Source organism: Petromyzon marinus, chromosome 44, assembly GCF_048934315.1.
Source record: "Petromyzon marinus isolate PM22_M1 ecotype Great Lakes invasive population chromosome 44, UKy_Petmar_22M1.pri1.0, whole genome shotgun sequence".
In the NCBI taxonomy this organism is placed as follows: domain Eukaryota; kingdom Metazoa; phylum Chordata; class Hyperoartia; order Petromyzontiformes; family Petromyzontidae; genus Petromyzon; species Petromyzon marinus.
Window position 1 is genome coordinate 11090390 of NC_133710.1, and position 26589 is coordinate 11116978.

The window sequence follows — 26589 nt, forward strand, 5'->3', positions numbered from 1 at the left end:
TGCTGCCAAACCTGGAGGCTACTAAAATGTCTGAACACAAACTACTCCCAGTCCTATTTATGATCATGTCTCCCTTTCTTATCTGTCCCTACGTATAAAATGTTTTAATTTTTTTCTCACATCTGATTTATTTTGTTACATAAATTCGCCACGACACTCATCATCATTGTATTTAAAGAAATGCATGGCGACAACGCTACAATTGATGTTGAGTTACATTTGGACAGCATTAATGCTTCCAGTATTATGTTATGCCAGCTCAACAACCGAGCTGAGAGGAGCGAGGTTCATGGCTGCTGTTGATGTTGGCGCCATTAACCATGATTCCTCGGTACCATGAATGAACATAATCCCAAAAAGTGTTTTCATGGATGGGAGGGTGCAGTGAGTCACAGGCGGTGTTATAAAATTGTATGTGTACCCTGCCAGTTCCGAGAGGATCAAGCACGGGGCTTGGGCCCTGGGCCACAGCAAAAGTTTGTGAACTGCACCCACTGATAGAGCAGGAGATAAAAGCTGGGCTATTTGTGTGGACCAGTCATTGATGTTATCTGTGTACACAAATCGATGGGACTTCATGGCAGGCAAATCATTAATGTGTGGAAAATAGTTTTGGGTGAGCACTGAGTCCTGTAGCAAAACATGTTTTTCCATTCACAATAAGCTGATCTTGGTGTTCATGCATGCAGAGACACAGCAACCATCAAGAAGAAGCGCATTGATGCCCACTTGTGAACTGTGGTAGGACCTTAGCAGTAGGCCAGTGTACCAGGTCATGTCACTTGCCGTTATGACAGATATACAGACGATAACCTATTCATCCCAAGCAATCTGGCTTTTGATAACAATACAGCACAGCCTCTGCAGTAGCCGATACCTTTGACTTGATCTTCACCAGTCTTGTATCTCGTCGCCATTGTGAAATCTTGTTCCTCGACCTGTCCAAACCACTTGCTACTGTGGACGATAATGTTACAAAGACTAAAATGCCCAAAAAAAATCAAAGTGTACAATCAACTGGGTTCACAGCTACTTGTCTAACCGGTTCCAACTGGGCTCCATGATGTTTTCGTTAAAGACCCCCATTACTAAGGGTGTTGCGCAAGCCTCCATACTGTTCTCCCTGTACTTGAATAATCAACGTATCTCCAAGGTGCACTCTAGCATTCATCTCACTGTTGATGACACAGCCGTGATTACCTCTGGGAAGTGAATGAATTAATGATTTACAACTACAGCTACAACAGGCCTGTGATGATCTGCAACACCAGCTAAATGCATTAAATTTAGTCCTCACTGCTAAAAAGACCAAAGTCATGTTGTTCTCCTGCTTGTTCCCTGTCATCTTGTTCTCTCGCTAACTCACTCACCTAGTGGACAGGAGATCGTGCGTTCAATCCCGACCCTTGACGCCTGTATATGTTGAGTTTGCATGTCTACCCCGTGGTCGTGTGGCTTTTTCTCCGGGTCCACTTGCTGGGTCTTTCTCTCCCCCTGCCGTCGCGGGGTGGATTTCCACACAGCTCTCATTGATATGCTCATGTCTCTGCTCCTGCAGACCCACCTCTCTCTCTGCCCCCCCTCTCTTTTTATTTAAGGCCACGACACAGAGGCATTGGGCTCTGTGTGTCTACGTTGTGTCTCTTTCTGTCACTGTGTTGTCTATCTCTGCTTGTGTCTGTCTGTGTTTTGTTTCTCAAATTGAGTTCTACCTGATGATTGCTTGTGTTGCAATCGAAACGTCGTATTATATTATTTAATTTTTCTTTCTACGTGACTTTACCGAAAGAACCAAATAGTAATTCCTGCAGTCACGAAAGCTTCAAATCAAGTTTGAAGCATATAGGCGTTATCTCGGATTAAAACTGTCCTTCAAGGTTTACATCAATCATATGGCCACAAGAAAACACTAATTGGATTACTCTACAGAAAGAAACAGTATCTCACCTCAGCTCCGTCTTGAAATAGTCAAAGCCGCCATCTATGACTATTGCGACATCATCTACCACCTAGCCTCTGAAACCGCTCTAAATGTCTCGTTCTCTTGCACCACTCGGCGCTCCGCTTTCGCATCGACACCCCCTATAGAATGCACCATTGCAATCTCGGAATCACCCCCAAATTGTCCTCCCAAGACATGTGAAGAGACCACCACTGGGCTGTCTTCAGTCAAAATTTATTTTTAACAAATCGTCCAAAGAGCTAAGTGCCACAACCTCAGCAGTGCCTCCCTGCTGTTCTTACTAAAAATAGCGGCTAAAAGGAAGTTTGGCGACGCGTAACGTGCGGCTGCTGCTGCCCACGTTGCTGGAAGCCTTCGCCTCTCAGCTCAGGCTCGGCTCCCTCCCCCGTTCCCAATCGCTCCTCGCACAGAACGCGGAGAGCGGCTGCGGCTGCTTCTGCACCCAACCCAATTTGTCGTCGTCGCTCTGCGCGTCCCTGCCATGGTTGTTTTCATCACTCGAGCGCTCTCCCTCCTATCAAACCGCACACCTCCTTGTTGGTGTGCGTGTTTACAGTATTTCGTCAATATTGTTTTTTTGTTATTACTTACACAATGTTTTCCTGTTACTCTGTACGATTCACTTAGATGTTTGTTTTGTGTGCTGGCGAATCAAAGTTATCGTGATTCCTTGCAAACTAGCTGGGTGACTGGATAAACTGGACTTTTCCTGCAACACATAACTATTGCGTGAATGATGACAGTGCAGGATAGTGGCTTTCAGGCCACGCCAGTCTCGCATGCACGACCTCCCCTGGGCTGATGTGGGTGCGTTGATGAGGTACCTGCTCATCCCATCTGCACTGTTTTATCTTGGGATGGGGTTTCTCGTCATTTCGAGGTTTGAATAATCCTTTCCGCCTGCCGGTCACATTGACGATTGTTTATTTTTTCTGCGATCTCATTTGTTTTTTTGTCCCCCTCTATCCCTTGGCCTGACCCTTCTGAACATTGCGCGACCTCTCCTACCGCGTCCAGGAACCTTCAACGCTGCCGCCACCTCCTGTCGCTGTCCTTGGGCCTCGCCTGCAGCTTGCTCTGCCCAGGAGCTCGTTGTTGGATGGCAGTGGGCGCCCTTCCACCCCTGAGATTCAACTCATTGATAGTAGTCATGGAATTACGTCTTATTTTCCTCTTCAAAAAGATCAGTTACCATTATGACTACCCTGTGTAGACGACAAAGGCATTTGAAATCGATGCAGTCATCCAAGCAGCTATCATCATTAGCCATGATCAGTCCACAGCTGGATGAACGCCTTCCAACTGTTGTGGGGCGGTGACGTTGGCCTCGCGGTAGCTCGCGTTGCAGAGGTTTGTGGTTCTAATCCGACGGCCGTCCTAATTAATACTGCGAGAGGTTGGGGGGGGGGCATCAACCTGACTGATGCTACTCGCCGCCTGCTTCACGGCGAACGTTAAATATCCCGTGACGTCTTTCTTTCTAAACGAGCAAGCCACTGTGTGTCGGGCGTAACGGGCCAGATATTTGAAAGAAAAAAAAACGTACATACAGAGACATCGCCTCCTACTGCGACAAATTGCAGATTGAAAAAGCCCTCCTGGGTGAACGAGCGTCGTGATCAGAGAGGAATGATCACGGGGTGTTTTCTTTATGCAAATTTATTGCAATTGGTTTGCGACAAAAAAACGTGTTTCGTGACGTCTCCCGCGTGTCTGCAAAATTGACGTAACCGCGGGCGTGCCCGTAGAATGACGTCACTCGCCAACCATCGACGACGAGGTCGCAGGTAAACATTTGCATGACTTCACCGGCCCCCGCCACCGCGTGGCTCGTGACGTCACCGCGGGTGGGCGCGCATCACGTGGCCGGCGCGGGGGAGCGCGCGCACGAGAGACGCAGAGAGAGGGAGCAGCGGTGAAGTAGCCAGCAAGCAGTACGACAGCAAGCAGTACTACAGCGAGACGACACAGCGAGCGGTACTACACAGCGAGCAGTACTACAGCGAGACGACACAGCGAGCGGTACTACAGCGAGCAGTACTACAGCGAGACGACACAGCGAGCGGTACTACAGCGAGCAGTACTACAGCGAGACGACAGCAAGCAGTACTACAGCGAGCAGTACTACAGCGAGACGACACAGCGAGCGGTACTACAGCGAGCAGTACTACAGCGAGACGACAGCAAGGAGTACTACAGCGAGACGACACAGCGAGCGGTACTACAGCGAGCAGTACTACAGCGAGACGACAGCAAGGAGTACTACAGCGAGACGATACAGCGAGACGACAGCAAGCAGTACTACAGCGAGACGACAGCAAGCAGTACTACAGCGAGACGACACAGCAAGCGGTACTACAGCGAGACGACACAGCAAGTGGTACTACAGCGAGACGACACAGCAGCAGTACTATAGCGAGTATACACAGCAAACAGTACTACAGCGAGACGACACAGCAAGCGGTACTACAGCGAGACGACACAGCAGCAGTACTATAGCGAGACGACACAGCAAGCGGTACTACAGCGAGACGACACAGCAGTAGTACTATAGCGAGTGTACACAGCAAACAGTACTATAGCGAGAGTACACAGCAGTGCGGTAGAATAGCGGCAGTTCACAGGAGTGCAACAGTGGTCGTACACCAGCATAGCATAGAAGTAGACGACTACGATCGTACAGCAGCGCTGTTGCGGGCGAAGCAGACGCGGCAGCAGGAAGCGGGCGCAGGGAGATGGCCGAGCCGCCGCCGTCCACGCGCGGAGTCAACGACAGCGGCCTCCCCGAGGTGACTGCTGCCGCCGCTACTGCTGCCGCCGCTACTGCCGCTACTGCTGCCGCTACTCCCGCTACTGCTGCTGCTGCGGCGGCGCTCGTGTGGCGCACTCTGCGACATCCTCCACGAGCGGCGCTTGCCGCCCGCGCGATTGCGGCTCAGCGCTCACGCCATTGCTTCGCGTGCACACGCGTTCATATACAGTTCATATACAGTTCATGTACACCGGAGGGGTGTTTCGGCCCATCACAGTCTCTCCGGGTCGATAGAATTAGTCTCCGCCACAGGAATGTGGAATTTCCGCTCCTGGCTATAACACATACACGTCACGCACTGACATACGCGCTACCACTAACCGGAACTTAACGCGTAAGTGGTGTTACAGGTGAATTGTGGAGTGCTACAGGTGAGTGATGAGTTTACACGCAAGTCGGGATTGCTACATGCGAGTGTTCATGCGAGTGGGGAGTATTACGGGTGAAAGGGAGTACACGAATCCTGGCAAGGCAACTTGTTTGTTCCGGCAACCCCCAGTTTAACACGTATTAGTAGGCTTTCGCGACCAATATCCGTAATAGAGGGGTTTTTTTGGGTTAGTGAAAATAGAAATGCGTTGTTAAACCCGCCGCCATCCGACACAGTCGGTTAGTAAGGTTTGTCACGTAAACAAAACGTGCCAATTAGTTACTACATTAGCACAGCCGTTGTCGCCTGCTGAGGCTCGTAATTACGTTGTGGGTTACTCTCCCAACATTGTAACAAATACATACATTCGAGTGTCGTTATTGTAGAACAACAAATATGAAAATACTTTTGATTTAAAAACAATGACTTTACCGAAAGACCCAAGAGAATGAAGTCATGTTTTGATGTGTCAGGCAGACCTCGCTTAGCGCTCAAGATGCGTTCCTGGAGAACTGAGCGCAAATCAAATTGGCGCTAAAAGGGGTCATTCTTTAATATATAAAAATCCAGAGCCTTGATGTCACGCTCACTCCGTAACGCTGTCATTAATAATCATGAGCGGTTGACGTCACCCCATATGGGGGGGGGGGGGGGGGCGCCACCCCACCGATAACTTAACCCTCATTAAAAAGCCAGAACCCTCATGCCACGCGAACCCTGTAACCCTATTGGGACGTAGAAGGAAAGAGGACATCATGATGAACATGGGATATTACAAATAGCACACCAATGGATGCACTGAATATGATTTTACTGTCTGTGTTTCGCTTGAATGTCAGATTTACTGCAATACACCCGTCCTTGGACGGGCTATAGGCTAGTTGTATATATGGGGATGCGTTCCCAACAGCGTAATTTCTTTCGTATGGGCAGTATATGAGGTGCTTCATTGGGGTATCAGTAATAGGACTGATAATACAGATGGTAAACATTTCACGAATAGAAAGAATACATTAAAATAACAGTGAGTGTTATCAACTGTAATCACGAGTACATTCTGCTGTGGTCCTACATGGCAGCGGTGGGAGACGAGGTTTGAGGGAGCACCCAATTGGGATCACTCAGAGAAGGGCTCCAGGACCTCCGTGTTCTTAGTGATGTACTCAGTATAAAGTTTTTTCGTGACGTTTATTTTAGCTACAGCATGATACGCAATCCTGGTCTATCGTGAATGTCACCTGGCTCAACAAATCTATTTTTTTTTTTACCAAATCGTGACCACAAAACATAATTGAATTGTGTTCTTGGTTCTTTCGGTAAAGTCACGTAGAAGGGAAATAATAAAATAATAAAAATAAACCATAATAAAATTATCAGCCGTCTTCAGGTGAAGAAACAACTGTCGGGAAGGCAGCGTTCCAATGGAAGCTTTAAATCAAAATTTAATTGAAATGTGGCCGGTGGGGTTCTGGCTGACTCAAGAGCATACGTCGCTTTTTGGCTGCGTGGGTACGTTTCCTTGGCTAACACTGGAACATGTTGTCACTCGTAAACACTTTGTAGATTCCTTTTGAATTTTATTTTTTGGAAACATTTTCTCCAGCATAAAGAGTGCAATAACGAATCGGCATTCTATGGGGTCGCGCGAAGCGAAGTCTACCTGTACTCACCAGGCCTAGTGAGACACATAGGCTTGTGACAGACAGCTCAAAATCTGGCCATGTAGTTGATATTGCACATTTGATCTCAGTTGTGATATCCAGTGAGACTTAATGCAAACAAGTGTACTGAAGGGTACCATTAGTTTCAAGGCATGTGTTAAGATTCCGGGGTAATCTTTACTCACAATGAACCAGAATTCTGGAAGAAGAGTTTGGGAACGTGTTCGGTGCAAAAGCCGTTAGCATGAAATTTCAATGAGCTGTTCGAATTCAACTGTGGGCAGATCCATTATTTCAGGCTTGCACTTTATCACGTCCACATCAGAAAAAAAGGTTAAGAATTGTGCATCCAGGTGGCTGAGGGGGTTCGTCATCACCCGAGTAGGGCACTGGTCAATATCGTTGTCAGACAAACTTTGAAAGTTGAGTGAAGAAACCGTACCCGAACTTCGACAGTTTCATCTTCCAGAGAGAAATCTTTCTCATAAATGCTGTTATTCGATAACTTATTTGAATGATATTTGTGTTGTTTCATTGCATACTCGCATTCAGTTAATTTAGTTCCACGATATCTCAGTGACATAAGCCAGGAGTCGCATCTTCTGCTGATCAGAGAAAATCAACAAATTCTGTTCTTTTGACATACATTGCAAATGCGAGCAGCTCATTCCACTATGAAAAAAACCCACTCTAACATCATTTCGCTCGACAGCCAGTGAGCCTCAGTGTGAAACAACAACACATGATCGGAACTCATGTCTTCACATGTGTTTGCAAGCAGATGTTCACAATTAACGTGAACTGCATTATCTCACTAAGTTCTGCACTCGGTTCTTTAGCTGTCGGTTGAATCATGCAGTCTATCCTAGCAGCACTCTTCACCAAGGTGGTGCAGTCCTGCTTTGTATCCTGCCATACAGTGAGGGAAAAAATATTTGATCCCCTGCTGATTTTGTACATTTGCCCACTGACAAATAAATGATCAGTCTATAATTTTAATGGTAGGTTTATTTGAAAAGTGAGAGACAGAATAACAAAAAAATCCAGAAAAACACATGTCAAAAATGTTATAAATTGATTTGCATTTTAATGAGGGAAATAAGTATTTGACCCCCTCTCAATCAGAAATATTTCTGGCTCCCAGGTATCTTTTATACAGGTAACGAGCTGAGATTAGGAGCACACTCTTAAAGGGAGTGCTCCTAATCTCAGCGTGTTACCTGTATAAAAGACACCTGTCCACAGAAACAATCAATCAATCAGATTCCAAACTCTCCACCATGGCCAAGACCAAAGAGCTCTCCAAGGATGTCAGGGACAAGATTGTAGACCTACACAAGGCTGGAATGGGCTACAAGACCATTGCCAAGCAGCTTGGTGAGAAGGTCACAACAGTTGGTGCGATTATTCGCAAATGGAAGAAACACAAAATAACTGTCAATCTCCCTCGGCCTGGGGCTCCATGCAAGATCTCACCTCGTGGAGTTGCAATGATCATGAGAACGGTGAGGAATCAGCCCAGAACTACACGGGAGGATCTTGTCAATGATCTCAAGGCAGCTGGGATCATAGTCATCAAGAAAACAATTGGTAACACACTATGCCGTGAAGGACTGAAATCCTGCAGCGCCCACAAGGTCCCCCTGCTCAAGAAAGCACATACATGCCCGTCTGAAGTTTGCCAATGAACATCTGAATGATTCAGAGGACAACTGGGTGAAAGTGTTGTGGTCAGATGAGACCAAAATGGAGCTCTTTGACATCAACTCAACTCGCCGTGTTTGGAGGAGGAGGAATGCTGCCTATGACCCCAAGAACACCATCCCCACCGTCAAACATGGAGGTGGAAACATGTTTTGGGGGTGTTTTTTTTGCTAAGGGGACAGGACAACTTCGCAAAGGGACGATGGACGGGGCCCATGTACCGTCAAATCTTGGGTGAGAACCTCCTTCCCTCAGCCAGGGCATTGAAAATGGGTCGTGGATGGGTATTCCAGCATGACAATGACCCAAAACACATGGCCAAGGCAACAAAGGAGTGGCTCAAGAAGAAGCACATTAAGGTCCTGGAGTGGCCTAGCCAGTCTCCAGACCTTAATCCCATAGAAAATCTGTGGAGGGAGCTGAAGGTTCGAGTTGCATACGTCAGCCTCGACACCTTAATGACTTGGAGAAGATCTGCAAAGAGGAGTGGGACAAAATCCCTCCTGAGATGTGTGCAAACCTGGTGGCTAACTACAAGAAACGTCTGATCTCTGTGATTGCCAAACGGGTTTTTGCCACCAAGTACTAAGTCATGTTTTGCAGAGGGGTCAAATACTTATTTCCCTCATTAAAATGCAAATCAATTTATAACATTTTTAACATGCGTTTTTCTGGATTTTTTTGTTGTTATTCTGTCTCTTACTGTTCAAATAAACCTACCATTAAAATAATAGACTGATCATTTCTTTGTCAGTGGGCAAACGTACAAACTCAGCAGGGGATCAAATACTTTTTTCCCTCACTGTAGATGGAACACCATATGTAGAGAAGACAACCATGATATCCCAAATAATGTTTTGCCCTCTATGTGGCCATGGGAAGTGGCAGACAAAACAGAATGCCCTAAAGTATAGCATCCTCTGAAATGTATCGCACAAAAGCCAATGAGTGTGCATCACTGCCCTCGGTGTTCACATTAATTTCAAGAGTTGAAGCAGCGGTGCATTTCAGGCATTCAACTCATGTTTGTTCCTGATCGTCTGCTATCGCCTCAATTCTTTGTTTCACAGTGTTATTGAACAGTGGTATAGATTTCAGTTTATTTGCCTATGCCTCCCCACACATTTTCACCATGTCAGTTGCAGCAGGTAAAACTAGACTTTCCACAATTTTATGCGGCATCTTAGCCTAAGCAATTCTGTAGCTCACCTCGAATTATACTATTTGACCTTTGTCAGAAACAGTCCCATTTTAAAACGCATCTGCTAATGCGACAGCTCTTTTCTGTGTTAAACAAGCAACTTGGGCTCTTCTGCGTATGCTCTGTGAACAGTGTCCAAGTGCTGTTTCCGTTTACAGTAGAACCTCGGAGATGGAACGCCCCAGAACTCGAACAATTCGGTGATCGAACAAAATTTTCGACCATTTTTTGCCCCTGACATAAAACAAAAATTCGGAAGTCGAACAACTGGAAAGAATCTGTTTGGGCTGAGACGCGTAGCCAGGGCGACCGAGACGAAGGCGGATGACCCAGTTTACGCGTAGCTCTCGTCCTTTTTCACTGTAAAATTCCTGCCTCCCAATACGACTCCTCTCATCCAGCCCATGGACCAACAGGTAATTTCCAACTTTAAAAGACTCTACACGAAAGCCCTTTTTCAAAGGTGGCAAAATGGGCTGAGTTACTCAATTTTGTAGAGAAATATCATACAGATAAGGCAGTAGCCAGCGGAGCAGGCGATTTTTATAATGATAATGCATTGAGTCATTTCAGAAACATCTTAAAACGGAGGCAGAAACAATCCTCTTTTGATCAGTTTTTAGTAAAAAGGCCCTCAAGTGAATCACAGTTAGTGCTAGAAAAAAGGCAAAGAAAAGAAAGAATCCCAGAAGGGCAGTTACCCAACATTTTTATGGAGGGGGACTCCCCTTCCAAGCAACACTGACACCTCCTCCCCTCACCACCTTCCACTCAAACTAGAATGAACACTCGCGAATACTTTTCTAATTCATATGGAACAAACTGCAATTCCCACAATGCTAAAATATCTCCACCAATCAGAAAACTGTATGAGCTGACTCAAATCAATATGCAGCTTTATGATTGGTGGAGATGTGTTGGGCTTACTCCCAACCGAAAACACAGTTTGAATGTTAGAAATGTTTGAGACGTCTCTCTATGCCTTCGTTTTGCTCTATATGACCAACACATAGTCATATTTCGATATACGAGGTAGATACGTTCATGGAGCTTTGTATGTTTTGAAACTTCGTACATTGAATTACGTGACAGTACGATGAGGATACGTTCCCCGCCTTCAGAACTTACCATTTCATACTATAAATACTTCATAACTTACCGTTCATATTGTAAACAAAGGCACTTTATTTTAGAAATAATGTTTTATCCTGTACAGTATTAAAATGAAAAACTGACAAATGAAAGAAACTGTGTAGAATCAATATTTTATATAGTACTGTAGATCAATACATGTATTATTTATACATTTCCATGTATGATCTTTTTCTTAGCTTCCTGTTTAAAATAATGGTAATAAATCCAAAGTTAATTATACTCAAACTTAATTTATCGAATATATGCATATTGAGGAATTATTGCATTTGTGGCCATGAGATTCGTGGGATTCACTGTTTCTCACGACCCCATACTCTGGTGAAATTATCTTATTGGGGTTCGCGACCCAAAGTTTTGTAACCGCTGCTTCAAGGCGTTCGAACACGACCCTTTTAGTTTAACACGTAGGCTTTCGCGACCAATATTTTTCATAAAAGGTTTTTGGGTTAGATCGCGTTATTTATAAATGTGTCGTAACCCTACACCACCCGACACAGCTAATCAGCAATAAAGTGTCACGTTGACAAAAGACAAATAGTTCACTACTTTAGCCCACTGGTGTGTTGAAGAGTGAATCCACAACATTTACATTTTGAGTACGACGTTTCGCTGGTAATTACATCCAGCATCATGGGGCAATTGTCCTCGCTTGCTCCCGGTCTTAAATAGAGCAGCAGGGTGATGTCATCATTTAACTAATTTCAGGTGCAGTGATTTGAGGCGGAGGGGGGGTATTCTAAATATATAATCGATTGGTAATCAGTCAATGGTTATGATTAGTAATGAGTTGTAGATTAGTAATTAGTTGTAATGTGTGTTATTGTGATTATATGCTATGTTAGTAATCTGTTAATTAGTATGTGTTTCCCCTATAAGGAATTGTAATATGTATTATTTAAATTTTGATTTAAAGCTTTCGTGACTGCAGTAATTCATATTCTTAGCTGACTTTACCGAAAGAGCTAAGATTATGTATTATTTAATAATACGCTTCCAAGCCGCACTAAGCCTGTAGCTGTCAGAGCAATTAAAGTTATTTCTATTCCTCTCAATTTCAATGTATTATCTAATTAGTCTTGCCAGTAATAATTAAAAATGATTCGTGGTCAAATGGCCATGGGTTATTTAAAAAAATATGCCTTTTTCCATCTTGAACCATTGACAGTCCTCAAGCTTGGAATTATTTCCTTACAACGCGCGCGTGCGTGTCACAACTCAGCATGAATACATTTTTAAGAAGAAAACAAAAATATTAAAAGGAGAGAGAAAAAAATTAAGGCAACACGTTACATCGGTTCTTATCAATTATTGTTACTTTGATTTTGTTTTTAGTTCCTGGAAAACGCTGGATAGCGGTTTCGAACACGGTGGCACTCTGTCTTTCTCATGTGACCTCTTTGCCACCTCTGTACCAAGTCATTGATAACCTCACTGACACTTTTAGTCAAGAGTGTATCATATCTCTCATGGCCAGGTATTTTAGAGTTACCTATGACCTTTCCATGCAACATCACATTATCATCCTGCCCTTTGGTTCTATTCGGTAAAGTCACGTGGGTAAAAAATAAAAAAATCACGACATTTCGGCCACAACACAAGTAGCCTTCTTCAGGTGAAGGAACAGAACTGTCGGGACGACAGAGCTTCAATGAACGCTGCTAAGATTCGTAGCGTCTTTTAAGCTGGGTGAGAGAAGTGAGGCACCTTGATAAAGGAGTTTACATATCAAAAAGGAGAATTTAGCATTGAAATAGCTGAGGAATTAGCTTGTGACTGGTCATAGAAATAGCTATGTTAAAGTCAAAGTTTACACATCCACAGAGGCACCTAGTACATGGACGCCAAAGGGGCTGCACTTCCCAACTATCATGCAGTAAACCGATGTGAAAAGACTAAGTCTAAATTACATCAATATAATAAATGTACTCAATATATTCTTCAATAAGCTGAGCTATTAACAGCAACTGGGTATACACTTCGATGGTGTGAAAAGGGAATTTTAAGAGCTGCGAAAGTTTGGGGTACCACTACTTGAAAAAATATACTGTATAATTGAAAATTAGTTTAATGTTTGGTTCGATTTAGAACATCTTTCCAATGATTGCTTAATTTGAAACCATCTTCACGGTTGAAATTGTGAACTCGCGAAATTAAAAGAGAGACATGATATAGTCATCCTCTCAGCCGACAAGGGCAATGCCACTGTAATTATGGATAAAAACTCATACAACAATAAAATTCAGGACCTACTCAATGATGGTTGTTACTCAAAAATTAAAAATGACCCTACTAATAGCCTGACTATAAAAACCAACAAGATCATCACAAGTTCGACCTCCCTAATCGAACCAACTTAACGTCCCTCCCTAAAAACTTCTGCTGCAAGACCCCCTAGATTCTATGGTCTTCCAAAGATTCATAAAGAAGGCACTCCACTACGACCCATCGTATCCACGATCAACTCCCCTACCTATAAGCTAGCACGTTTTCTGTCGGATACCTTGCTACCTTTCACTGGCAAGACCTCCTCAGCAGTACTTAACTCAGCCCAATTGGTTTATATGATCAAAGACGTTGTACTATCCCCTGACGATATCCTTGTCAGCTTCGATGTGGTCTCCTTGTTCACCAAGGTCCCGGTACCTGATACCATTGAAATAATTGAAAATTTGGTACAACATGGACTAAACCCCGAGGTACCTACGCTGGTCAGGCACTGCCTCACCAACACCTACTTTACTTGAAATGGTTCCTTCTACAAGCAAAATGAGGGTACTCCCATGGGTTCCCCCTTGTCACCAGTGATAGCCAATGTTTTCATGGAGAAATTTGAATCGGACGCCATCCAGACTTCCACCCTCAGACCTTCCCTATGGAAGAGATATGTGGATGACACTTTCGTCATTTGGCCACATGGCCTCCCACCTTTTCCTACACCACATCAATTCCAGACATCCCACCATCAAATTCACCATGGGAGTGGAGAAAGATGGCAAGCTACCATTCTTGGATGTTTTGTTTGAGAGGAGACCTGATGGCTCATTGGGGCATTCTGTCCACAGGAAACCCACCCACACAGATTCCTACTTGAAACCTGATTCCCACCACCACCCAGCTCAAAAGAAGTCTCTCATCAAAACTTTATACCATAGGGCTCATTGCGTTTCGGACCAACACCACCTGACCAGTGAATTAAAACATGTACACTTGGCCCTCAAAAGGAATGGATACTCTGACCGTATCATCCGCCAAGCTGTTTCTCCCTCCATACAGAAACAACCACTTGATACTCCGGTCAAAACCATCACACTACCATATATTGCAGGCGTTACTAAAAAGATATCCAAAATTCTAAACAAACACAAGATCCAGGTCCGGTTCAATACAGTACGCAAAATTCGTGATCTGATCCCATCTGTGAAGGATGTCATTCCTGACTTACAGTACCCCGGGGTTTACAAATTGAGTTGTACCTGCGGTGATTGCTATATCGGGGAGACGAAGCGACATGTCTCTGACCGAATTCGCGAGCACAAATCAGATTTGAAACACGGCAGAACGAATTCTTCTGCCGTAGCTGATCACTGTTGCAACGCTGTGGGTGATCACGATATAATTTTCTCTGATACCAAGGTTCATTGCAAACCCATGGGTTTTTATCAGAGATTTGTTCACGAGGCAATTCAGATTTACAAACACAGACACAATTTCAACCGAGAAGATGGTTTCAAATTAAGCAACCATTGTAAAGATGTTCTAAATTGAACCAAACATTAAACTCATTTTCAATGGTACAGTATATTTTTTCAAGTAGTGGTACCCCAAACTTTCGCAGCTCTTTAAATTCCCTTTTCACACCATCGAAGTGTATACCCAGTTGCTGTTAATAGCTCAGCTTATTGAAGAATATATTGAGTACATTTATTATATTGACGTAATTTAGACTTAGTTTTTTCACATCGGTTTACTGCATGATAGTTGGGAAGTGCAGCCCCTTTGGCGTCCATGTACTAGGTGCCTCTGTGGATGTGTAAACTTTGACTTTAACATAGCTATTTCTATGACCAGTCACAAGCTAATTCCTCAGCTATTTCAATGCTAAATTCTCCTTTTTGATATGTAAACTCCTTTATCAAGGTGCCTCACTTCTCTCACCCAGCTTAAAAGACACTACGAATCTTAGCAGCGTTCATTGAAGCTCTGTCGTCCCGACAGTTCTGTTCCTTCACCTGAAGAAGGCTACTTGTGTTGTGGCCAAAACGTCGTGATTTTTGTTGTTTTAATTTTTTACCTACGTGACTTTACCGAATAGAACCAAAGGGTATGGATCCTTGCAGTCACGAAAGCTTCAAATCTAGAATTATCATCCTGGTTCATCGTCGTCATGGCATTGGCCAAATGAGCACGGTTCCTGGTTCATATCCGTAACAAATTTGTTATCCTATCACTCTTTCCATGTGAGATTGTGTGGCGTGAAGTTATGCTGTGCGTAACCAGGATTAACATACACCACGAGTTTCCGTGCTCGATTGTAGGGGGCGATGTACGCATTCTCCACAGCTTTGTGCACCTCTACTCTTTGGTTCTATTGGGTAAAGTCACGTAGGTGAAAATAAAATAACAAAAAAATCACGACGTTTCGGCCACAACACAAGCGGCCTTCATCAGGTGAAGGGACGAGACTGTCTGGAGGACAGCGCTGGAGTGAGAGAAGCCACGCTTAGATCACGACCTTTAAGCTGTGTGAGAAGAAAACAAAGCGCCTTGACAAAGGAATTAGCATATAATTTAGCATTGAAATGGCTCATTGAAATAGCTAAGTTAAAGTATACACATCCACAGAGGTACCCCTTGACAAAGGAATTAGCATAGAATTGAAATAGCTGAGTGATTAGCTTGTAACTGGTCACAGAAATAGCTATGTTAAAGTCAGAGCATATACATTCACCGAGGCACCTAGTACTAATCAAACAGGAGAATTTAGCGAAACACAACCACGCTCAGACAGCGGACCTTTAAACTGTGTGCGAGCAAACAAGGTGTTCTGACAAAGAAATTAGCATAAAAATTAGCATTTGATTGGCCGATTTTAGGAAAGAGGTGGTGTACGTGCCGGTGGACTTGCCGTTTGGCGCGGGGGGGAGGGGGGGAGGGGGAGTTTACCTATTGATGGTGTGAAAAGGGAATTTATAAGAGCTGCGAAAGTTTGGGGTACCACTACTTGAAAAAATATACTGTACCATTGAAATTAGTTTAATGTTTAGTTCGATTTAGAACATCTTTCCAATGGTTGCTTAATTTGAAACCATCTTCTCGGTTGAAATTGTGTCTGTGTTTGTAGATCTGAATTGTTTCATGAACAAATCTCTGATTAAAGCCCGTGGGTTTGCAAAGAACCTTGGTATAGGAGAAAATTATATCGTGATCCCCCACAGCGTTGTAACAGTGATCAGCAACGGCAGAAGAATTCGTTTTGCCGTGTATCAAATCTGATTTGTGCTCGCGAATTCGGTCAGAGACATGTCGCTTTGTCTCCCCGATATAGCAATCACCGCAGGTACAACTCAATTTGTAAACCCCGGGGTACTGTAAGTCAGGAATGACATCCTTCACAGATGGGATCAGATCACGAATTTTGTGTACTGTATTGAACCGGACCTGGATCTTGTGTTTGTTTAGAATTTTGGAAATCTTTTTAGTAACGCCTGCTATATATGGAAGTGTGATGGTTTTGACCGGAGTATCAAGTGGTTTCTGTATGGAGGGAGAAACAGCTTGGTGGATGGTACGGTCAGAGTAACCATTCCTTTTGAGGGCCAGGTGTACATGTTTTAATTCACTGGTCAGGTGGTGTTGGTCCGAAATGCAATGAGCCCTATGGTATAAAGTTTTGATGAGATAATTATTTTGGGCTGGGTGGTGGTGGGAATCAGGTTTCAAGTAGGAATCTGTGTGGGTGGGTTTCCTGTAGACAGAATGCCCCAATGAGCCATCAGGTCTCCTCTCAAACAGAACATCTAAGAATGGTAGCTTGCCATCTTTCTCCACTTCCATGGTGCTATTTTATTTTCACCTACGTGTCTTTACCCAATAGAACCAAAGAGTATGGATCCTAGCAGTCACGAAAGCTTTAAATCTAGAATTGTGCACATCTGTTGAATGCGGAAGTCGATTCGATTCTGGGCCACGATTCTATTTCGTGCCACGATTCCCTTCCGTGCCACGATTCGATTCTGGACCACGATTCGATTCCGGGCCACAATTCGACTCTGGGCTTTTGAGTGTGCTGTGTTTCAACACAATTCCCGATCCGCCATGGATATTCATCTCCACTTCAACACTCTGATCTCCATCCCTCCTTAGTGTGCCAGAGCACAATTTTTCATCCAAAGGCTGATGTCTGCGTGGAATGTGTCTTTCTGGTGAGCTGTCTCTGTCATGTCGCTCGTCTCGCCCCAGCTCCGCCCTTTTTGGTACTATTCGTACTGAATATCCTGGTGACTTAGTGTTAATCTCTTGTCTCTCTATAACCTCGAGGTGGTCAGCCTCATGTTTTCCTGTTTTCATCTGTATCTCTCCCTCCCCTCTCTCGAGCCGCGAGGGGGAATCTCTGTCAAAACCGCTTTGATTGGTAGCCACACCTCCTGTGGGACCTGTCCCTGGGTTACGTCCACGTGGCTCGGAGTGTGGTAAACTGTTACTCCCGTATGTGTTGTGTATCAACGTCTGAGGGTTCTGCTGGTGCATTTAGCGCCGACTCTTTCTCTCTCACGAGGGCGTGCAGACGCTCTACCTCCTCTATTAGGGACAATTTCTCCTTTCCCTTTCCAATTTTTCCTCATTCCATAATCTCTGTCTGTCTGTCTGTGCGAGAAGATATGAGTCTGACCTTGCTATTTCTGCAATATTTACATCACGTTCGGCTTTGTTACATTTTATCACGTCCTTACGTAGTGTCTCCATGTCATCAATACGGCTCCCCTCCCATGTGTCTCCCTGATTTTATTGCTCTGTAGCAGATCGGCCTGCACGTTTTGACACAGGTTCCCAGTATCCCGCAATCCACTCAAAAATTCCTCTTAATACAAGCATCTCTGGTATTCCTTCAGAGTACATCTTTAAGCAGTTGTATCACAGAATGCATCAGTTCGACTTGTGTTACTCTGGTATTCCCTTCAGAGCACATATCAAAACATTTGTATCGCAGAATGCATCCGTTCGACTCGTGTTAATAATCTTACTCCAACTATCTTTGTTATACTCTGCTACTCTGGTATTTTCCTTCAGAGTGCGTTTTTTTGTTTGTTTTACACCCGTTTACAGTCACAGGGCAATGTTTGTTCACAATACATTGGTTAATACAACAGTGATTCGTTCCTTAATTTAAGCATAAACTATCTGCGAGAGATCCCGGACGAGAGCCCCCAATTTGTTGAAGTGCTACAGGTGAGTGGGGAGTGTTTCTGGGGAGGGGTAACTTTCAGGTGAGTGGTGAGTGCTTCACTTAAGTTGGGGGTGTATTACAAGCAAGTGGGGAGTGTTGTAGATGAGGGGTGGGTGTTAAATATGAGGGTGTGGTGTTATAGGCCCAAGAAGTTTGAACTTTGAAATATTTCCAAACATGTATTAAGATGATTATTGAAAGCGTAATGCAGCAAATACATTATGCATGGTGGAAACTGCTAAAATTACATAAGAAAAAAAACCATTTGAACTTTGAATTCAGCATGGAATTATTTAACATAGAGCCCAACTTTCTTGCCTGCCTAGTGTATTTTATACACCAACATATTCATCATTGCTCATGAAAACAGATAATGTGCAATAAACAGCCCTTTAACTATATTGTGGTCACATTGGTAAAGCAAAACATGACACAACCCCCATAATCCTTCTGTCACTGTTCATTCTAGTTATAGATACGTTCCATTTTCACTCCATGCAAAGAATTTCTAAAACTATATCTTGGCTGCCTTTCTCAGGACATGCTGTGGCCTCTGGTGGTCCCCACCTGCCTGTGTTGGTGCGGCACTGCCTCCGGCCTCATCTGCCCCACAGAAAGCCACGGGGCAGATGTGGCGGTGTTCCGTGGTGCCAGGCCGCCTGCTCTGGCCCTCGCTTAGATCCTCCGCAGCCGCCGTCGGCTTGCGCGTACATCTAGTGATGCTTTGCGGCCTGGGGCTGGTGACATCTTCCTCTCTGCCTCTCTGCCTAGCCTTCATGGCCTCAGGTTGCCTGTGCCTACCTGCCCCAGGGGGTACTTTACTTTTTTCGTCTGCCTGCATTAGCCTCGTCTGGGCTCTGGGTTATTCTGTGCTCTACCCTGTGGATTGTTGTCGCACCTGTTGGCCTGCAACCTTCACCGTTAGGTAGCTTCTGTAGGTGGACTGCTGCTACCCCTGGCAGCATGCCACAATCTCCAGTTGCTAGGGCTCATCAACCATGCCCCTTCATAATACAGGTTTTTTGGGTTAGATTGCTTAAATATATGAATGTGTCGTTAAACCCACCACCACCCGACACAGCGAATTAGTAAAGGTTTTTGATTTAAAGCTTTCGTGACTGCAGTAATTCATATTCTTAGCTCTTTCGGTAAAGTCACATTGAAGGGAAACAATAAAATAATAAAATATATAAAACAATAAAAATTCTCACGACGTTTCGACCATAACACAAACGGTCGTCATCAGGTGTGTCGGTTTGCATAAATTTATTTATTTTTAAACGGTGTATTTATTTATAAAAAACGTCAGCGCCACGCGCAGCGATTTGGCAGTTTATTTAGACGGACTAGTCCATCTATTTTTTTGATTTAAAGCTTTCGTGACTGCAGTAATTCATATTCTTAGTTTTTTCGGTAAAGTCACGTTGAAGAGAAACAACAAAATAACAAAATATATATAAAACAATAAAAAATTCTCACGACGTTTCGACCATAACTCAAACGGTCATCATCAGGTGTGTCGGTTTGCATAAATTTATAACTCAAACGGTCATCATCAGGTGTGTCGGTTTGCATAAATTTATGCAAACCGACACACCTGATGATGACCGTTTGAGTTATGGTCGAAACGTCGTGAGAATTTTTTATTGTTTTATATATATTTTGTTATTTTGTTGTTTCTCTTCAACGTGACTTTATAAATTTATTGCATAAATTTATGCAAACCGACACACCTGATGATGACCGTTTGAGTTATGGTCGAAACGTCGTGAGAATTTTTTATTGTTTTATATATATTTTGTTATTTTGTTGTTTCTCTTCAACGTGACTTTACCGAAAAAACTAAGAATATAGTCCATCTATGTTCTGAAAAGAGGAGGGGGGAGACGAAAAATTAATGTATGCTGTCTGAAAGCCACTGTAAGCGTGAACAATCAATTAAGACCTGAAATGGTTTATCAAATCTTTCCAATGAAGATGGATTCTGGCTTAGCAATCATTGGAAAGATTTGATAAACCATTTCAGGTCTTAATTGATTGTTCACGCTTACAGTGGCTTTCAGACAGCATACATTAATTTTTCGTCTCCCCCCTCCTCTTTTCAGAACGTAGATGGACTAGTCCTTCTAAATAAACTGCCAAATCGCTGCGCGTGGCGCTGGCGTTTTTTTTTTTATAAATAAATAAATAAATCGTTTAATGAATAAATAAATTTATGCGAACTAACACACCTGATGACGACCGTTTGTGTTATGGTCGAAACGTCGTGAGAATTTTTATTGTTTTATATATATATTATTTTATTGTTTCCCTTTAACGTGACTTTACCGAAAGAGCTAAGAATATGAATTACTGCAGTCACGAAAGCTTTAAATCAAAATTTAACCGCCTCTATGGGGAGGGTTTTCACATAACTTTAAGATCCTTCAACAAACTCCGGGATAAGAAGGCTCAGCTGATCGAGTCTCTCACCTTTCTGAAGAGATGCCGCGACTCTGGGGTAATACCAATCGCATTTACACTGACCTCTGCTGCTGTAACTTCTTCTAATGCGAAACGAATTCTTTTCAAAACTAGCTTAGCTCTTATCTCATAAAAAATCAGACTTATACGCACCGAACTAGATCAGTTAGACAAGACACTCTACAAATCACACTTATCATTGACGGCAACAATGTCCACATCGGATTGGGAACATGTAGACAATATGACTGCCTCTTCAGCTGCTACTATGTCGACCAAATGTAAGGACAACCTGATTTCCATATTTAACCTTCTCTTCAACAAAAGACCGAACCCACACCAAAAAGTTAGACGTTAACAAAGTCGTAATTAATCGCAGTAACAGTTCTATTTTCGATGGTCTGAAATCTGTTTTAGCTAAAGGTTTAAACTTTGCAGTCACACCTAAACACATACCAGTTAATGATATAATTGCCCAAGTAGACGTTGCTCTCAGGGGCCTGGGTCACATCGCTGCAGACGTAGCAAGATCTGAAATCGCTGCAACCCTCAAAAACGCTAAGATGCCAGCTAGCAACCTCAGCAAAGATGAGCGTTTTGAATTATATAAATTAAAAAAGAGGGATGATATTGTAGTCCTCTCAGCTGACAAGGGCAATGCTACTGTCATCATGGATAAAATAGAATACAACAACAAAATTAAAGAATTACTCGATGATGGTAGTTATACAAAAATAAAAAGAGATCCCACCAACAGCCTCGTCACACAAACTAACAAAATAATTTCTGATTCAACCGCATTAATTGATCAATCTAAACAGTTTTCGTTGAAACCTTCTGCTGCCAGGCCACCAAGATTATACGGCTTACCAAAAATACATAATGTATATACACCCCTTCGTCCCATCGTCTCTTCTATCAACTCCCCCACCTACAAACTGGCTCGTTTTTGTCTGAAATCCTGCGTCCTTTCACTGGACAAACCACCTCTGCGGTACAAATTTCTACTCACCTGGTATCGACAATCAAGGGTATTTCCCTGTCCCCAGACGACCTGCTTGTCAGTTTTGATGTAGTTTCCTTATTCACCAAGGTTCCTGTACCTGACACCATCACAATCATTGAAGACTTGGTTCATCAAGGACTAAACACTGAGGTACCCCCCCTGGTGAGACACTTTTTAACCAATACATACTTCACTTGGAATGGAACTTTCTACAAACAAACTGAGGGCTCCCCCCTATCTCCGGTTATAGCTAACATTTTCATGGAGAAATTTGAGACTGACGCCATCCAGACTGCCACTCTGCGCCCAACCTTATGGAAGAGGTACGTGGATGACACTTTTGTCATCTGGCCACATGGCCGGCCTGCTCTAGACCAATTCTTCGACCACATCAATTCCATACACCCAGCCATCAGATTTACCATGGAAGTCGAAAAAGATGGCAAGCTACCTTTTTTGGATGTCCTAATTAAAAAGAGACCTGATGGTTCAATGAGCCACTCTATCTACAGGAAAGCTACCCATACGGATGCTTATCTGAAATCGGATTCCCACCACCATCCATCACAGAAGAATTCTCTCATCAAGACTCTGTATCATAGAGCCCAATGCATATCCGACTAGGAACACATAGGCAGTGAATTCAAGCACGTACACCAAGCTCTTAAGGCTAATGGTTACTCCGACTATACAATCCGCAAAGCTATCACTCAAACCATGAAGAAGGACCCTCTTGAGGAGCCTTTCAAAACCATCTCTTTACCCTACATTGCGGGGATCACAAAAAATATCTCCAAAATCTTGAATAAACACAAGATCCAGGTCCGTTTCAACACATTACATAAAATCCGTGATCTGGTTCCGTCTGTAAAAGATGTGATTCCGGACATACAGTACCCTGGTGTCTACAAACTAAGTTGCCTCTGTGGTAGTAGTTACATTGGAGAAACCAAACGCCATGTCTCGGACCGCATTCGTGAACACAAAGCAGACCTTAAACATGGTAGGACCAACACCTCTGCCATGGCAGATCATTGTTATAATTCAGTAGGCTCACATGACATTGACTTTTCCAAGACAGAGGTTCTTTGTAAGCCATCTGGCTACCATGAGAGATTCGTTCACGAGGCTATCCACATATACAAGCACAGAGACAATTTCAACCGAGAAGATGAATTCTGGCTTAGCAATCATTGGAAAGATTTGATGAACCATTTCAGGTCTTAATTGATTGTTCACGCTTACAGTGGCTTTCAGACAGCATACATTAATTTTTCGTCTCCCCCCTCCTCTTTTCAGAACATAGATGGACTAGTCTTTCTAAATAAACTGCCAAATCGCTGCGTGTGGCGCTGACGTTTTTTTAATAAATAAATAAATACACCGTTTAAAAATAAATACATTTATGCAAACCGACACACCTGATGACGACCGTTTGTGTTATGGTCGAAACGTCGTGAGAATTTTTATTGTTTTATATATATTTTATTATTTTATTGTTTCCCTTCAACGTGACTTTGCCGAAAGAGCTAAGTATATAGTAAAGGTTTGTCACGTAAACGGAACGTGCCAATTCGTTACTAGTACAGCACACCGCTGTGTTCCGAGAGCAAAGCCACAACTTTAAAATCTGAGTACGACATTTTGCCAGTAATTACAACTAGGTTCATCGGGCAACAGCCAGATTTGTGGAGAAATTATCCTATTTCGTTCCTTAAATAGAGGGGTAGATGTGATGACACCACTTGAGCTCTTCTTGAGTGAAGTGGAGGTGCGAGTTGGTGCTTTGTGTTCTCAGGCTGCTGGTGCCTCCTCTGCTCGGGCTTCCGTGGCTTTAGCTTGTGTTTGCGCTCAGCAGTGCTCCTCGGGTTCTTTGTTCCAATGACTACCCCTGCTTTGCTAGCTTTTGTACCTGGCTTCTTTCCATCACCTATATGGCCCTCTATTGCCCTCACTAGTTGTAAGCAGCTGCCCATAATCCTTGGGAAGTATCCCGGAATTTTCAGCCTGGTGCTTTTTCCCCGCTTTGTTGGTCCTTGCTTTCAATGACATTTTGTGGCCACAGTTGCCTTTGGTCACTCACGCTGGCACCGAATGGCAACCCATTGTCTTCAGTGCCCGGGCATGGTTTTATCATCCTGCGTGCTCCAGGTGCATCTGGCTCCCTTGGCGGTGCCTTGGCCATAATTCACAATGTACGTCTTACCATGAAGTGTCATCAACTCGCTTAGGCCCACCTCTTGAATACCAATCTGCTCGTCAAGTCTCCAGTTGCAATTGTCTCTCACTACTGATTATGTACCATCCAGCAGACAGTAACATGAATAATATTTAGATTGAGCTTTCATACTTTTTAAACCTCCTCCTCTGCAGTGATTGTGGCTTCATCATCGCCGGTGATTCTAATTGCGCTCCCTCCTTGGGAGCTGTGGTTGAGCATTGCTTAGTGACATCCTTTCCTCATGGTCTAACTCGCTTGGCAAGCATGGGTATTGTTAACACATTGGACCAAATCGTTGTACTCAAATCTAAATGTAAACTTGAATCACTCAAATTATTCCCAGTTTCTAATTATGATCAGTACCTCGTAATTGTCCAGTCACCATCTGTCTACCATCCACCTTGGAAAACCATCCATCCCTCTTGCAACTTTATCTGCATGAACTACACCATGTGATGCATTGACTACTTTCCACCACCTCCAAGTTCTTCACCATGATCTCACGCCATAATCTGCGCCATTCGTATTGACCTCAACTTTATACATTGAATCGACACGTAAGAACCTGTTAAACGCTTAACCAGCCATTTCCCTTTGCATGAAAACCGGCTGCTCTCAGCAGCAACTTTTGCATCAAAGCACAGCATACTCCCTCTAGAAGCCATCTACTTGTGCTCCGGACTTGAAACTGACCGCATCACATATTGTCTTAGCTGTGTAGTGGGTACCAGTGGAGAACGAGGCTTTTCTGGAGGCAACACGTTTATTATAACAATACTCACTAACACAAAGGGGTAGCTGCCCCTTCCATCAGGTAACCTGGGGATGTAGTCCCTCCCGGCTAACTAGCCCTAACACAACTGGGGGAGGCCGTCAAGCCCGGACCCCGACTCGAGTCCTGGTCCTGACTTCGGGGCTTCTCCTCCTCCCCCCTCCTCCCTCCTCCTCCCCCCCTCTCCCCCCCCCTCCTCCTCCCTCCTCCTCCCTCCTTCTCCCTCCTCCCTCCTCCTCCCTCCTCCCTTCTCCTTCTTGAGGAAGGCTTCATATCTTCAGATGAACAACCGCAGCCGGACTCGTTCAGGGGTCCGGCTTATATTTCCAGCCCCTGGGCTTCCTCCGCCCCTAGGCACGCCTACCTTCTCGGCCCTTCCAGAGGCCCCTGGAACCGGTCCCGGGGTCCCCCAGCCCCCCTCTTTGGGGGCCCCACCCCGGTACCTCCGGCCACCAGCCCTCCGGGTTCATCCAGAGTTCCATAGTCCCCTGTCACCCCTGCGCCGCTCCAGGCGCTCTCGCCCCCTAGCCTTCAGAGGCTGACACTGCACACCGAGTGCAATGTCGCACAACTGCTGTGCTGTAGGTGGTGTGAGCAGTGTGTCTCCTGCTCCACACACAGGCCGGCCTTACGTGGCATGCAGTGGCATCCCCCGATACCACTACACCTGTAAAGCCACCAGCAAGCACACCACAATCATGAGACACTCTCTTTTTAATCATGAGACAATTTGGCGTGATCACATGGCAGAGTCAAACTTACTAGCATTGCCTCCACCATCAGTAAATATCTTGTGAAATGCTATGATAAACCCTTGGCTATTCCTCAATCTGCACTTTCCACCCTCCCATCAAGTTGCACCCCAAGAGGTTATCAATCTAATCCTAAATTCCACAATAAAACCCCTCTCTCCTGGGTCTCCTAACAGACAATGCCTTCAAGAATTGCACATATGAATTGGCAAAAATGGTTAGGCATGTTGCTAATGCCTATTTTCTGTCCGGTCTTTTACCAGTGTATGTATATTGAACTTCTTTCGCACTCTATGTAGCCAACCGTGGTAATCGGAGGTGTGGGGAAGGACAACAAACTAAACACAAAAAAAAATGTTCTAAAGAAATTAGTTTTCAATCTCGATTTAAAAGTGCATAGCTCCAGTAGCTTCCTAATATCAGAAGCAAGAGCATACCAGATGGCCGCAGAAGCCTATTGGAAAGCACGCAATGCAGTGATAGTCTTCGTTTGATGGTTAGCTAAAAGCCGCTGCGAGGATGATTGGAGTTTGCGTGATGATTTATGCTCGGCGATATCAGCAAAGTATCATGGTTCATTTGTGACAAGCACTTTGTGTGTAACTGTCACTTGAATCATGGCAAGTGACACCTCTGAGATAAACCTACAAACTACTGTCTAATCACTAACATATCAACCATCTCCTAACGCCTGGAGAACCTTGCCCTTGCCAGAATCAATAATCACTTAACATCATCTGCCTACCACCCATCCTACTCGACCGAGACTTCATATGTAAAGATTATTGACGATATCCTAGCCTCTGTTTACTCCGGTTCTATCGTTGCTCTAGTTGGCCTCGACATGTTTGTCACCTTTGACACTTTAAACCACAACAATTTGATTGAGTTTTACATCAGTGATATAGCTCTACTCTGGCTCACATCATACCTCTCTGACAGAAGATCCTATGTTAAACATGGAAAGTATTTAACCCCAATCAACAAATGCGTTGCAGGTGTCCCTCAGGGATCCGTACTGGGTCCTGTACGTTTTTCAATCTACATCTACCCAATTGGTGACCT

General features: G+C 44.1%; 1 protein-coding gene across 2 annotated transcripts in view; it reads left to right on the top strand.

Annotated features, from left to right (window-relative positions):
• Positions 1-3764: 3764 nt before the first annotated feature.
• LOC116951827 (tetratricopeptide repeat protein 39B-like) overlaps positions 3765-26589 on the top strand; it is a 113315-nt gene continuing 90490 nt past the window's right edge. The window contains exon 1 of one of the 2 annotated variants that reach the window (XM_032970587.2): positions 3765-4752. In XM_032970587.2, the coding sequence (XP_032826478.1) occupies positions 4699-4752 (54 nt within the window). In that variant the 5' untranslated portion in view covers positions 3765-4698. The remainder of the gene's footprint in view (positions 4753-26589) is intronic. The other variant, XM_032970590.2, reaches the window with a different exon arrangement.